The sequence below is a fragment of the Pinus tabuliformis genome, chromosome 5_2 (genome assembly GCF_031772625.1).
Source record: "Pinus tabuliformis cultivar Carrire ecotype Pingquan chromosome 5_2, CPIR1, whole genome shotgun sequence".
Classification (NCBI taxonomy): domain Eukaryota; kingdom Viridiplantae; phylum Streptophyta; class Pinopsida; order Pinales; family Pinaceae; genus Pinus; species Pinus tabuliformis.
The window spans coordinates 1146719206-1146735773 of record NC_142306.1 but is presented as its reverse complement, the minus strand read 5'-3'; the positions used below and the strand labels follow the sequence as shown (position 1 = coordinate 1146735773).

The 16568-nt window shown below is 41.2% G+C and overlaps 1 protein-coding gene across 2 annotated transcripts in view; it reads left to right on the top strand.

Annotated features, from left to right (window-relative positions):
- Positions 1 to 954: 954 nt before the first annotated feature.
- Positions 955 to 16568, top strand: part of LOC149163230 (uncharacterized) — a 48629-nt gene continuing 33015 nt past the window's right edge. Inside the window, exons 1-3 of one of the 2 annotated variants that reach the window (XM_089437579.1) lie at positions 955 to 1101; positions 1246 to 1693; positions 1881 to 2002. In XM_089437579.1, the coding sequence (XP_089293705.1) occupies positions 1330 to 1693; positions 1881 to 2002 (486 nt within the window). In that variant the 5' untranslated portion in view covers positions 955 to 1101; positions 1246 to 1329. The remainder of the gene's footprint in view (positions 1102 to 1245; positions 1694 to 1880; positions 2003 to 16568) is intronic. The other variant, XM_089437580.1, reaches the window with a different exon arrangement.

Below are 16568 nucleotides of genomic sequence, written 5' to 3'. Positions count from 1 at the left end.
TCGTGAAAAGATTTAAAGAGATATCATGGAGATAGTTATGCACATGGTTTGAACTAATTATCTAATTATGTCATAGATGCTATGATCACCTATTATTATATACATGGAACTAATTGTATAATAAAAGCGCACTCACGAAATGGTTTATTAATATAATTTCCCCTTTGAAGGATTTTGGAGCATATACTCTTGGTGTCATTTTCTTTACACATTATAGTGTACATATGTGGGTTCTAGGAGCCATGCCACTTCGAATTCATTAGCCATTAATCTGTATCTTTATATTAGAGGAAGATAAGCTCTTAGCTAATTGAAAGTAGTTTCAAGTCATACTCCAATGCGAAAAGGTAGTTGCAATTGAGATAATATTCACAAAAAAGCAAATGTCCCTTATGGTTATCATCGAGGATGCCTCTAGTGAAATCATATAGTTGTAGTAACATTTAACCTTAATCCCATACATGAAACTAAATACAATTATCATTCAATTTCTTGCTCATATATTTTTTATTATTTTATTTGTTTGTTAGTGTGTCCTCGACTTGCACGACTAACATGTGGTCTGCGAAACAACGATCCTGGGACATCTAAGCCATTAAAATCATCTAACGGTTGCATTAAGCCTGAACCACACCAACTTTTAACATGGCTAAATTTTAAATTTCTCCTTTCAAATTATTGTGAAGTTTCAAACTAATTACATATAAAACAAAACCACTAAAAACCAATTATACTAATAAAATTTCACTTTAATTTTTTTTTTTTTTTTAATTCACTCATACAAATCATAAAATCATTTAATATAATCTATTATATATAACCCACCATTCAACCACCAATGTAGCCCTAACACTTCATGCTAAAACCTTATGATAAACCTCACCTAATAATGAAAAACACACCACTTCCGATAACTAAATTCAACCCCTTTGAAATTTAGTTTTAATCATTTAAATGGTTCATCGTTATTTTTTTTCAACACCTACTTTCCTTGCAAGTAATCTAAGTTGAAGTTAAACGTGTCTCACCCTTAGTACTGTTTAACAAGAAAACCCTCCCAGTAATATTTAACCAGGGAAATTCAGGAATTTGCATTAAGAGGTATGCACCAAAAATTTTGGAGTCTATATTTTTTACAGAAGATCCAATTTAAATTTTGTTTGTTTTTCTTATTGAAGTGTGTTCACAGTCGAACTTGGTAACTTACAATACATGATCTGCTATTCTCGTGATAATTATGTACAGTCTGAAATGGCAGCTCGAATTCGAACGTGGTAACTAATTAGACATAGCGATTTGCTATTCTCTGATAATCTTCTAGAGGCCGTAATGGCAGCGGGAAAAGCAGTGCAAAAGTTGCTGGCACGCGCGGGCATCAACTCCTCCCCGTTACAATCTTCATCTATTTTCTCACAAATCTCCTTTGCATCGAGTCCGATTTGCAGGCCTTCATTTGACCGATTTGTAGGAACCTGGTCTCAGGTCAATTGCATTTCATCGCGAAAGCCCAATGTTCTTCCCCCCATATCCCTAGAGTTAGTAAAAAACAGGTTCCCGAGGGAATCGATCCTTGGTCGTTGCGCACCATGGAATGTGAAGAACGAGGGGTTCCATAGCCTGGGAGATGAGCGTCTGCCCAAGCGGAGGCCATGCATGAAGAAGCGCAATAAACGAGCCTACCTGAGACCGAAAGGTGAGAGTTACGGTCACCCATTGCCGTGGGTTCAATCATGTATTTATCGTATTCATTTGGCGCTTCCGTGGCCAACGAGATTACTTGTTCGATTGTCGTGGATATAGTGTAATATATTATGGGCCCTTTGCAAGAGGCATTAAAAAAATCGGGGTCTCTGTTGTTGGGGTGGAATTGAATGATGCAGGTCCATACTACTGGATTCAGTACACTCCCGGTGAGCCCATACCACACAGTCGGCCAAACGAGGGCAGCGTCCGGGGAAGAAATCATCGCAAACGGATGGAGCAAAGAGCTGCTTTTCGATCGGTACATTTTTCTTCCCTTAAGAAATTTATTCACATTATCTGGGCTTTACTCAGCATTTAGGGTTTAGTATTTGTAGTCATGATCCGTGGTTGGTAGCCACGGTTTATGTGCCAAAACCTCAGCTCTCTAAGTAACTGGTGAAAGGGTATCTCGATGTTTCTATCACAGCTTAGAAATTTACAACGAATAATGCTTTTCTGGCATAGGTTACCAATGTGGCTCGATCATTTGGCATGATTCTTGAGATAAGAAAATGAAAGTAAATTTGGAAAGTCTACATACACACACGTTTAAAAACGAGCCTCAAGTTTATTATGGACCTTAAAGCTTGTATTGAACCCGGAAACTATTTGCTTCTAGCGCCCTACGCAATTTTGCCTGTGTTTATGCCCTTGAGCGAAACATCTGCTTCGATTAACAGGCTTATAATACACTTACCCAGAGCAAAGGCCTTGACAAACCCCAAATCAACAAGCGAAAGACTTAATCGTAGTTCTCACCCTACCTGAAAAGTAAAAATTTACATCTTATACATCATTTGCTCTTAACTCCATTAGATAGGGCGCAAAAGTCTAATTATTAACTTTACAAGCTTAATTAACTTCGATTGATTACACATAAACTACAACCATTACTGAGGATTCTGCAGAAAATACTCACAGAAACCTAGATAGAAGACCTCTGTAATGATTATAGTTATTAATTTTACCAATGATAAAGAAATACAGAAAATTGGTGAGTCTAGGCTTTGTTACACTCGCAGACCAATAGATACACATCAACTCGATCGAATAAAAATGAACAAAATCCATTTAGTTGATGCAACGATTTCTACATGCTAGAAAAATTGAAAATTTAAACAGTAAACAAATTACATAGAGATGAATAGAATATATTATATGTTGTTAGATACAGCATAGCTAATGCTCCCTTGTTTATTTATTTATCAACTATAACAATGTTTTTTTTTTTAACCATGATGAATTGGTAACTTGTTGGAGTAATCTGGGTGAGGCCCAAGATCAAACCTAGTGGCTACCACTATAACACCAAGAGTATATCCAACAGTCAGCAAGCGTGGCTACCACTATAACACCAAGAGTATATCCAACAATTCGCAAGCTAGATATACCAGGAATTTATAACTTAGTGTAATGTCCCAAGGGGATTTTGGCCTTAGGGTTTATTTGCAAGGTAAGTTGTATTGCCTATTCAAAGAATCCCTTTCAACATCCAGGCAGAGGTAATATACGGCAATATACTTGAACAGTAGATTCCACAACACAATCAATAACTCATAACAGTTCAGTTTAACAACTAATTCTGGTCAACAGTTCTGAGTCTATAACAATGGCAGTTCTCTTAACAGTAGCAATACTATGATTCACTAATACAATTCCAGCTGTTTAATGAGTTCATCCTATGGCTGTGCGATGCTGAGGACAGTCCTGATAGCATGAAACACTACACAATTAACTCCAGTTCTCCGATTACTAGCAACTTACTATTTATTGGACTGTAAGACTTCCAGTCACCCCTGCAGTTGCCAACTGGGACCTTGCTGTTCCAGTGATGTGCTTCAGGTAAGCTTGTAACAGACTTTGATTCAGATTGCCCTTTCCATCCGCTACGAATCACTATCTTGCTGGCCGCATGTCATTAGAGCTCCAGCCTGTGGCTATACGTCAGTCCTGTGGCTGCAGCCTCCTGACAGAACCCTCAAACATCTCGCTGCCCTACTTTTGCTTCAGAGGAGACCTCCCACTGCCTTAATTTCTCTCAGTCAATCGTTCGGAGGTTGGATGAACCACATGAATCCACAGAGAAAGTCTTGCTGCCTCAGAAATCAGACCAGGCAAACCATAGGAAAGACCTCTGCTGCTCTAGTGCTTGTAGACCAAGAAAAACTACAAGGAAATCTCTTTGCTTGACAAACCGGAAAAGAAATGACTCAAGACATAGGCTGCAACAAAAGTGAGAAAAGAGAGGAGATTAGCTAGGGTGGAATCTCTCACCACCAAAACTAATCAAAGAAAGGGGATTAGCTAGGGTGGGATCACCTCCAATGAAACTAATCTAGAAGAAGGGGTCTTAAAACCCTCAGAGCCTCAACTCAAGAAAACAGAGATATCTCAATCCAATTTAATGATGAGAAAATGATTCCATCTCTTCTTTATTTCTAGATTCCTAATGGGTCTCTCTTCTCCTTAATCTAATGTGAGGGGTTACAAGTGTAGCTCCCAATTCAGATATCTTTGCCCTAGCTACCTCAAATTTCCCCGATGTTGCCCCATAAGATTGGATAATGGGTTTCCCCCTTTATCAAAGAGTACAGCCTACGGGGTTGGATAGGCTATTTCGTATAGCCTATGAGGTTGGATAGGCTATTTCGTCCTCCTTATGTCAATTAATTTGAAAGAGATATTACCATCCCCCTTTCCCTACATTGCTTGTTAAAATTGGAAACTAGGGCCAACTTCCACCTTATGACAACTCATATGATGGAGTTGATTATTGGATTGGATTCCTCTATCCGAGAGATACAATTTTGATATAAAGATCATCTCTTTATGACAAGCAGAAATGGAATTTTGAATTTATTCTTTCTCATGGTCAAATTATCAAGGTTGGCCTTAGTCAAATGTAGGCTGATAAAGCCCAATGGATGTGTTTCCTCACCCTCAACGAATTGTATAAACAGGAGTGACTCTTCTCTCATTTGGACATCACTCATCTCATCACATGATTTTCTCTCTCCTCTCTTGATTGGTTCATACAACTTGGAGACTGTCTTCTTCGCACGTGTGGAAGGAAGGCAGATTTCTAGATTGGTTTTGGAGGCCGAAAATTTCAGAGATTAGGGCAGCGTTGACCAACGTTGACTTGGGCAGTTTGACCTTGCGTTGACTTCTGTTTTGGGGGCAGAATTTTGATCTTTGCAGACCGCATTCTTTCACACGAAATTTGGGGTGATTGGGGACAATTTGACCATGTTGGCTGCAGTGTTGACTTTCTGATTCCATTGCATAATTACAATAGACTTTGACTGGGTTGACCGAACTTGTTTTGGGTTGACTTTGACCCTCTTTGGAGGCCACATTCTTATGCTGTTGACCGCGCTGATTGAAGGACATTGTGGGGCAGCTTTGATCACCATTGACTTTTTGGTCAGGGCTGCATTGACTGTTGATTTGGCATAACTGTTTGGGCATGTATTTTTGATATTTGTACTCTCTCTCTCTACTGAACTATTGAAGAATAATAAGAAGATTTGATAAAAGAGTTTCTCCACATTGGGGTTTGTCCCTGGCATCCGCCACATCTTGTGTCCTCTTGTCTTGGCTTGTCTTCTGCTTATGTTTTTAGGTTCTATCTACATTTACTGTCAATGTGCATAAGTTAATGTGATTGCTACTGAAGATGATTGGAAATTGTCATTGAGCTGATAATAAACATTGAAGTCAACTGTGCTAAAGCATAGAACATACCATTGTTATCTAAAATTGACATGGTATCAAAGCTCAGGTGAAGACAAAGCCTAAGAAAGAGTGAAGCAAAGCAATCACTATGGGAAGCTGTTTGACAAGGACTCAGAGCTAGTCCTAATGACGACTACATCTTTCTTCAAATATGAGGACAAGCTTAAGGACAAATCCGACTATCATGCATGGAAGATGACTTTGGATTTGACTTTGGAAGAGAATGATGCCATGGACTATGTCAAAGGAAGGATAACAAAGCCTCCTTCAATTGCATTCGTTGCTGCACAAACCAAGTACAAAAAAGGTGAGGTTAAAGCTAAGAAGATTATTGTTGATTTTATTCATAAGCTTTTGGTTGCCTATATTTGTGATTTGGAAACATCTAAGGAGATGTATGAAAAGTTGGTGGGGATGTTCAAAGTAAACAATGCAAATCAAATTCTCTTTCTCAAGAACAAGTTGAAATATATCAATATGGCTAGAGGAGAATCCATCCAATCCTATTTCAGGAGGATTATTGAGATCAAGAATGATCTCCGATCTATTGGTGAAGTCATTGGTGACTGGGAGCTCTCTCTTATTTCACTTGGGGGCCTTACAAGAGATTGGGATGTGTTCAACACTACCATTCTCAACAATGACAGGATTTCAAGATTTGATGAACTATTGGCCAGATGCACTCAAGAAAGAGACAAGCCCTCAACTGGAAACAATCCTACTGCCTTCTCCACTCATTCTAAGAGAAGGAACAATGCCGGTCCAAGGAATCAAGCATAAGGGTCCAAGTTGAGATTCAAAGAAGGAAGAAAAGGAAGGTGCTTCAATTGTAATAGGTTTGGCCACTTCGCTAGGGAGTGTCCTCTCAAGAACGATACTCCAGGAGACGATGACAATAATAACAACAACTTCAAGGGCAATGGCAATCAAAGGAACAACAAATTCAATAACAAAGGAAAGAGGATTGCTCCCCTTGCTCGAAATGGAAGTGGTCGTCCTCCTAAGAAGTCAAGAAACTCTAGGTATGATGAAGTTAATGTTGTAAAACAAAAATAATTTTATCTTATTTATGCCCTCTCCACCGCCTGTCCTTCAGATACATTGGACCATTGGTTGATTGATAGTGGTGACTCAAGGCACTTCTCTGGGTACAAGGAAGCCCTCTCTAGCTTGGTTGAAAAGAAGACGCATATGGAGATTATACTTGGGGATAATGCCACTTATCTTGTGAAAGGAATTGGCACTGTTACTCTTCACTTATATCAAGGTCAAACTCTTCATTTGCAAGAAGTGTTATATGTACCTGATCTGAAAAAGAACTTCGTTTCTATTTCTGCGATGGAAAACAAAGGTTTTAAGGTGAGATTCATTGATGGGAAGGTTCGTATTTGGCAAAGGAACCCAAGAGATGCATTCACTCTTGGATTCAGGGTTGAAGGTCTCTATCAGATTAGAAGAAGTCCATTGGAGCAAATGAATTGTGATACTTCTCTTCAATTCAAATTATGGCACCGAAGATTTGCTCACCTTCATTTTAAAGCCTTACTCGATGTAAGGAAGATGGTCACAAGGATGTCCGAATTCAACTTAACTCATGAAGGTGTTTGTTAGGGATGTGAAGGTGGAAAACGTACAAGGGGACCATTCCCCTCAAGTGAGACTAAAACCACTAATATTTTTCAATTGGTCCATTGCGATCTATCGGGTATGTTGCCTGTGACATCTTTAGGTGGATTTTTGTACTATGCTATTGTTAAAATTGGCAACTAGGGCCAAACTACATGTAGGTCATCTTATTAATGGAAGCTGATTTTTTTTTGGATCCCTCTCATCGAGAGGTGTAGGATTGATCTAAAGATCATCCGATTCTGATAAGTATTCATGGAGATATGAATTTATTTGTGTTATGGGACAATTCGTCAAGGTTGGCCAACAACCAAATAAACCCCCCTTGTGTTCAACGTTTTAGTATAAATAGAGGTGGCCTTCAAGTCATTTCAACACACTTGGGATCTCTTCCTCTCTACTTGTCTTTGGGTTTTAGTAGGAGGAGAGATCCTAAGGGATAACGCTGCCCTAATCTAGAGGGCAGAAGCTAGAACTGCCGGGAAAGCTAACGTAGAGGGCAGAAGCTGAAATTGTCGGGAACAATCAGAACTGCCGGAATAGTCGAGAAAGCTGATGTGGAGGGCAAAAGTCGGATTTGTCGGGAACGCTAACGTAGAGGGCAAAAGCCGGAACTGTCGGGAAAGTTGATGCAGAGGGCAGAAGTTGGAATTGCCAGGAACAACCGGAACTGCCAAGAAAGTTGATGCAGAGGGCAGAAGCCGGAATTGCCGGAACTGCTGGGAAAGCTGACACAGAGGGCAGAAGTCGGAATTGCCGGAAAGCTGACACAAAGGGCAGAAGCCGGAATTGCCGAGAGTAGCGGAAACTGTCGGGAACTGCTGGAACAACCGGGAAAGCTGACGCAGAGGGCAGAAGCTGGAACTGCTGGGAAAGTTGACGCAGAGGGCAGAAGCCGGAACTGCTGGGAAAGCTGACGTAGAGGGCAGAAGCCAGAATTGCGGGGAATAGCCGGAACTGTTGGAGTGTTTATCCGGGGTTTCAGCCGGAGCATTTGTCTCCAAAGGAGAGCAACATGCAAGGGACAAGCATGTATGGGTACAACTAGCATGCAACAACAAGCATGCTAGGGACAACAAGCATGCTAAGGACAACAAGCATGCTAGGGACAACAAGAAAGCAAGGGACAACAAGCAAGCAAGGTGCAACCAACACATAGGTTAGTATGGCAACATGGTGCAACAATGGCACATAATGCAGTACAGTGATGGGTACAGTCATGATTAACGAAGTATGATGAGATATAGCATAGTGATGATGGGTGCAGCATGATGACGAACTGCAGCACAATGATAGGTGAAGGAGTCATCTTGGAGAATCAGTTGAAGCAGCATGTCTTCCATTAATTTCATGTATCATCTTCTTAGAGATGATCTATGCTCTTATCTAGATAAGTCAAAGTGTTGACTTCTGTTGTAAATGTACTATCTCTCTCTCTCTCTCTGCTGAACTGTTGAAGAACATATAAGAAGAATTAATCAAGGGTTTCCCCACATTGGGGTTTGTCCCTGGCTAGCGCCACATCTTGTGTCCTCGTCTTGGCTTGTCTTCTGCGATTTATGTTTTTGTTCTATATGAAGTTTACTTTAATGCTGATGTGATTGCTAATCTGGAAAAGATATTGAGCTAACTGTGAAAATTGAAATAAATTGCTCTAAGCATAGAACATACCTAAACTAACATGGTATCAGAGCTGAGGTGAAGACAATGCCCAAGCAAGAGTGAAAGAGCAATCACCGAAGACAGTTGGGAAAGGACAAAATGATCAGTGGATTTGTCATCCCTCTTCAATTCACCGAGGGTGAAGTCGAAGCAGAGAATATTATGAGAATGGCGCAGCGGAAGTTTCTGATGGCCTACCTAAAGATCACTTCATTGGGAAGTCCGGATCTAAGGGTGGAAGGAAAGGCAGATGCCTTGGTTGTAATAAGTTCGACCATTATGCGAAGGAGTGTTCGAATGGCAAAGACACATCTCTTGATGAAGATAATAATCATTTCAGGGACATCTTCAATGATCAAAGGAATGACAGGCAATGCAAGTCATCAAGGAAATGGCCGACTCTTCAAAGAAAGCAAGGAACCCCACGTATGAAGAATCAAATGTTGTTTTTGATAAGATAGAGAAGCATTATCTTGTATTGGCCCTCTCCTTCAGATTCTTTGGGAATCTGGCTTATTGATTGTAGTGCTTCATGGCACTTCATTGGATAGAAGGATGCACTTTCTAATTTGGTAGAGATGGAAACAATCGTGGGATTATACTTGGAGCTGATGCCACCTATCCCAGAAAGGGTGTAGGGAATGTTACCCCTCAATTGAATGAGGGTAACTCGATTCATTTACAAAATCTCTTTTATGTACCTGATCGCAAGAAGAACTTGGTGTCCATTTTGGCAATGTAAATCAAAGGTTATAGGGTGGCACTCATCGATGGAAAGGTACATGTTTGAAAATATAATTTTCAAAGATGTTTTTGGGTTCAGGGTTGGCAATTTGTACCAAGTTGTAGGATGGTCCATTGGGGATCATGTCAATTGACATATCTCATCTATAACACCAGAGGTCTACTTATGGGGCCCTACCCGATGTGAGTCAGATGATGACAGGGATGCCTGAATTCAAGAAGAGCATGAAGGTACATATCTGAGATGTACTGAAGGAAAGTCCTACAAGGGGACCATTCCCCTCATGTAGCAGGTCCACAAGTTTGGAACAACCCGAGGAGTTTGAGATTCATGATCAAGAATCTCAGATATATAGGTGGAAGAAATCCCTTTGTGGCTTGAAGCAAAACACCCCGAGCATAGTATGAGAGCATTGATGGCTGTCAGATGAAGCTGAGATTCACTAAGAGTGAAGCCGATCCAAACCATTGTTTGAAGGTTGTGGATGATAAACCCCTCATACTAGCACCTTCTGAGGACGACCTATTTCAAACAGGTGCAGACCCTCTCACTTGTAGAAGTAAGAGGGAGTTGTATTCCAGATGTGGAATGGTAAACTGCAAGCCCGTGACTACCTCGAGGATCTTAACTTTCAGAAGTTATATGGTGATGATGTCGGAATAGATTTGGGAAATGCCTCTGAGTTTCATAAAATCATTTGCATTGATGTTCTTGGTGAACTTCCGTCCGGATATATGTTTTGCAGTTAGCATGGTGAGCTCATATTTGGTTGAGCCTCACTAGATTGGTGCCAAGAATCTTTTGAGATCAATCTCTCATGGATTGAGATACACTGCCGGAAATATGAAACTGCATGATTATTTGAATGCTGACTGGGCAAGCAGTGTGGAGGATCACTAGAGAACTTCTCAGTGCTGGCTCTCTTTGGATTCTGCTTTGATATCATGGATGATCAGGAAGCAGAAGTCAGTTGCTATAAGCACCGCCGAGACCGAATACATAGCTACGAGTATGATCTCGTGTGAAGCTGCCTAGTTGTGGAAGCTCTTCAGTGAGCTGTTTGTACACATGATGAATACCACTGTGATTCTCTGTGACAACCAGAGGGGGGATTAGATTATTGAGGAATCTTGTATTCAATGATTGCTGCAGCAAATAGACATCAGATATTGCCTTATCTGGGATATGGTAAGTTAATGAGCGAGGAGGCTCCATCACATTGAGACTAATGTACAGGTCACAGACATTTTGTCAAAGCCCTGGGGAAAGGTCAAATTCTTGACTTTCCGAGAACGACTTGGTGTCGTTCAGAGACCCTCTTATGAGGGTCATGTATGATGCACACATTGAGCTCTGGGAGCTCCAGGGGGCGAAGGGTACTTCTTAGAGCGACATACAACCACAGGGAAATTCACCCTCCCCTGGTGGTGCACTATGTACAGGGTGACAGGTTCAACCTTCCCCTATGATACCCTGTGGCGACTGTGGAACAGGATGATTAGTTCTCTTGTGGGCTGGGATGATTAGTTCTCCCATGGAAACTGTGGAACAGGATGATTAGTTCTCCTGTGGGCTGGGATGATTAGTTCTCCCATGGCAACTGTGGAACACGATGATTAGTTATCCTGTGGGCCGGGATGATTAGTTCTCCCATGGCAACTGTGGGATGGGATGATTTGTTCTCCCATGGAAACTATGGGACATGATGATTCATTCTCCTGTGGACAAGATGATTAGTTCTCTTGTCGAGGTATCCTACCCATGCAGTCTCGGACTCATGGGAAGTACATCTCATGTGATCAATGAGCAGGGAAATGGGGTTAGGGACCATGGGGAAATGGGTTTTGGTGAAGGAGTCACCCTTGAGAATCAGTTGAGGCAGCATGTGTTCAACTGATCTCATGTATCATCTTCTTAGAGATGATCTATGCTCTTATCTAGATAAGTCAAAGTGTTGACTTCTGTTGTAAACGTACTATCTCTCTCTCTCTCTGCTAAACTATTGAAGAACATATAAGAAGAATTGATCAAAGGTTTCCCCACTTTGGGGTTTGTCCATGGCTAGCGCCACATCTTGTGTCCTCTTGTCTTGGCTTGTCTTCTGCGATTTATGTTTATGTTCTATCTGCAGTTTACTTTAATGCTGATGTGATTGCTAATCTGGAAAAGATATTGAGCTAACTGTGAAAATTGAAATAAATTGCTCTAAGCATAGAACATACCTAAACTAACAACTATTTTTGTGGATGACTTCTCTCGCAAAACATGGATCTATTTCTTAAAGAAGTATCAAATGGTTCCGCTCCTTCAAAGCCTTGGTTGAGAATCAAATAGGGAAGAGGATCAAAATATTGAGCACTGATAATGGGACCGAGTATGAGTCAAATGAATTCAAACACTATCGTAGAGAAGCTGGCATTAAGAGGGAGACCACTACTGCATATACCCCTGAACAAAATGATGTTTCCGAAGGGAAGAATCGTACTATCATAGAAGCTTCCTGTGCTATGCTTCATGATCAAGGTCTTCCGAATTTCTTATGGGGAGAAGCTGCCAACACCGCTGTGTATGTCCAAAACTGATGCCACATCAAGCTTTGGACTTTAAGACACTCGAAGAAGTATTCACCGGTAAGAAACTTGGTGTTTCTCATTTTAGAATTTTTGGTCGTCCTGTATATTTTCATGTGCCCAAAGAGAAAAGAAACAAACTTGATTCATTTTGGAAGAAAGGAACGTTTGTAGGCTACAGTGAAATTTCGAAGGCATATAGAATCTATGTGCCTGGTCAAAGGGAAGTGGAATTAAGTCATGATGTCACTTTCGATGAAGATTCTGCTCTTAGAAAGATCCGAGATCTTCCTATCCCTAGGAAGGACAATGATGATGCTAATGCAGAAAAGCATGATGAACCTCCGTCTGATGAAGCAATCCCTGATGTTGAAGATCCAATGGATCCCATTGATCCACCTCCTAGTGAGCCCTCTACTTCAAGGAAAAGTCCTTTGTGGTTCAAAGATACTCTTGAAGATGCTGAGAAACATATTTCACCAAGGGGGACATTTCGTGAAAGCAAGAAGCCGAATAGGTACCAAGGGTACTTAGCTGCCATGAGTACCATTGTACAATTTGAGCCTTGTACATTTGAAGAAGCTATGAAGCAACAAGTTTGGAAGGATGCGATGAACGAGGAGTATGAGTCGATCATGAAGAATGATGTCTGGGATGTGGTTCCTAGACCCAAGGACAAGTCAGTGGTCACTTCGAAATGGCTCTAAAAGATCAAACATGGAGATGATGGGAGTGCTGAGAAATTCAAGGCCAAATTTATAGCTCGATGCTTCTCTCAAAAGGAAAGAGTAGACTATGATGAGATATTTGCACGGGTTGCTTGATATACCACCATTTGTTAGATCATAGCCCTTGCTGCCTCGCGAGGATGGAACCTACACTAGATGGATGTCAAGATTGCCTTCTTGCATGGTTCCCTTAAGGAGGAAGTGTATGTGGAACAACCCGAGGGGTTCGAGGTTCAAGATCGTGAGACACATGTATGCAGGTTGAAGAAATCCTCCTATGGGTTGAAGCAAGCCCCTAAGGCTTGGTATGAGAGGATCAATAGCTATCTTATGAAGCTAGGATTTACAAGAAGCGGTGCTAACCCAAACCTATATTTCAAGGTTGAAAATGACAAACCTCTCATTCTGGTCCTTTATGTGGATGAACGTTTTTTGATAGGTGATGACCCTCTCATTCATCAATGTAAGAGGGAGTTGGCTTCCAAGTTCGAGATGAAGGACCTAGGACTGATGCATTATTTCCTAGAGTTGGAAGTCCGAAAAAATCCAATTGAGATTTTCCTTTTTCAAGGAAAATACATTGTGAAGCTACTTGAGAGATGTGGGATGGTGCACTGCAAGTCCATGACTACTCCGATGGAACTCAACTTTAAGAAGTTATGTGGAAGTGCTGCTGGGTTTGGATTGGCGAACCCTATCAAGTATCATCAACTTTTGGGGGCCCTAATGTTTTTGTCAACTCCCTTCCTGACATATGCTTTGCTGTGAGCACGTTGAGTTAATATATGGTTGAACCTCATCACATTCATTGGATTGCTGCCAAGAATCTCTTGAGATATCTCCAGGCACAATCCACTATGGACTGAGATACACTGCTGGGAATTTGAGGCTACATGGATATACAGATGCTGACTGGGTTGGCAGTGTGGTGGATTGTAAGAGCATGTCTGGGCGCTGTTTCTATATCTTGGATGAGCAGGAAGCAGAAATCAGTTGCACTAAGCACCACTGAGGCCAAATACATTGTTGCGAGTATGGCTTGTTATGAAGCAGTTTGGTTGAGGAAGCTCTCCAGTGACCTATTTGAGCACATGCTAGATGCCACCATGATCTTCTGCGACAACCAGAGTGGGATTCGTCTATCAGAGAATCCCATGTTCCATGATCGCTCCAAGCACATTGATATCAGGTACCACATTATCTGGGATTATGGTAGGACGGGGAACAATTAGGCTCCAACAAATCAGGACGGATGAGCAGGTTTCAGACATTCTCACAAAGCCTTTTGGGGAAGGTCAAATTCCTAACCTTCCGAGAGAGACTTGGAGTCGTGGAACGACCCTCCTATGAGGGTCTTGTATGAGTTGGACACAAAGCTCTAGGAGCTCCTGGGGGCTTGGGGTACTTCTTGGAGCTAGCTATGAGCGACCATAGGGTGAGTGGTTCACCTTCCCCTAGTGGTGCGCTGGATACAGGGTGAGTGGTTCACCTTCTCTTGTGATACCCCATTATGGTTGACATGTGTGTAGGGTGAGTGGTTCACCTTCCCCTAGTGGTGCGCTGGATACAGGTTGAGTGGTTCACCTTCTCTTGTGATACCCCATTATGGTTGACATGTGTGTAGGGTGAGTGGTTCACCTTCCCCTACCTGGACACATGCATGTAGGGTGACTGGTTCACCTTCCTCTATGATTGACATATGCATAGGATGAATGGTTCACCTTCTCCTATGGTATGTGAGCAGGATGAGTGGTTCACCTTCTCTTGCTGATGCCCGACATACAGCCTGCCCATAGAGTTCTGGACTCATGGGAAGTACCTCTCATCTAGCCAATGAGTTGGGAAAAGATGTCTAGGGACCATAGCACCACTGATGGATGCATCGTGTACTGCCGTACTCCCTATGACTAGGATGCATGGTGTTCAACAACTTGATTTGGGATCAAAGACTGACTTTTATTAGTGGAGAGTGGTATGATCTTATGATCACTCTAGATCACTTCTTCTTCATTATTTCTTCATGGTTCAACAGAGCAAGGAAGTGATGGCAGGATGTATAGGATGACAACAATGTTTTAAAACTCCGACTCCGACTCCGACTCGGCCGAGGATCGACTCCGACTCCGACTTTGACTTAGTATCGACTCGGCTGGCTCGATTTCAATGACTCGGTCGTTGTAAAAAATACATTAAATTTTTTTGTTTGTTTATAAAAAAAAATAATTTTAAAGATTTTAAACATAATTTTAAAGCTTTTCATTCATGTTTCCAAACCTATGTTGCAGGAAACGTAGGACAAGGGGGCGTTTCCGTACAGAAACGGGTACGAAACGCTGAAATGCGTATGGTACGGCCTTGAAACGCGTTTCAGGCCGTACTACCATGTTACACGAAACTGAAACGTGGCCAGTACGGCCTGAAACGCGTTTCAAGGCCGTACGACTCACGTTTCAGCTTTTTACTTTTGTTCTTTTTAATTTTTTTAATATGTTTTCTAATTTATTTTTAGGTTATCCTAGTGACTTCTAGTTGCTTCTAGATGCCTGTCTAAAGTTATAAAGGTGAACTTTTGCCCTAGTGTGATATTCTCATTTATTTTTCATTTTCATCCTTTTACTTAAATTTTTAACATTACCATGAAATGACTTAGGATGTTTGAGAGTGGTTTCGCCCTCATTGGATTTCATATGCAGAAAGTAGAAGTTTAGATCTCACTCAAAATCCAGCAGACTTATCTGTTTTTCAGGATTTTAGGATTGGGGGGATTGCAATGTTTCCATTGGCTTTTATCATGTACTAGGGTATGGAACTTGTATTTAATCAAGAGAACCAAGCCCTCTATGCAGGGGAGACTCCCAATAATCAAGAGCATGTAGGGTACTTGGGGTATGAAACTTGTATTTAATCAAGAGCACTAAGGTCGTTCGACTATGTAGGAGGAGAGTCCCAACCAAGCACGAGACAAGAAATTAGAAATTTCTCGTGGCTGATTTTGGATATTTCTATTTTCATTATGTGATCATTCATGAGTAAATGTGATGTAAATTTAGAGACTTATAGTTTATGCATTGACAATTGACAATTTTATCATAATGTAATAAATTAGAATGTATCATATATGCTTTATGATTGCACATATTTCTTAAATGTCCTAATATATATATATATATATATATATATATATATACGCGTTTCCCTGTTTCCAAAATTTGGGGAGGTCGCGTTTCGTATCGGTTCCCGTTTCGGAAACTCGTACCCGTTTCCCTGTTTCGTGCAACCTAGTTCCAAACACAACATTATAATATAGATGGAAGACAACATATGATCAAAGTAGGCTCATGAACCAATCCATTATATCAAAATGGCACCTAGTGCACTGTCCAATGGCAATACATAGTCAACTGTCATACATGATCAAAGACTCAAGAGTCAAAACAAAAAACACATAACCAAGGAGACTAGAAATGGCCTCTACAACAAAAGTAAACTGTGACCAGACTCTAGTACTATTGGCTAGTAGCTACTGCCAGAGGAGCCAAGATCATGTCGATCAATCTCTGGATCATCATCAGAGTCAGACTGGCGGCCCCATGGCTCTTCATCATCATCATCATCTCCGACTGCAACTGTAGAAGTGGTACCACTAGCAGGTTGTGCAACTGTAGCAGATGCAAGCTGAGATAGAGTAGATATGTGGTTGCGCTTTTGTCGTGGCTGAGCAGAGGAAGCGCCTGCAACTGGAGTCCTTGCTGGCTG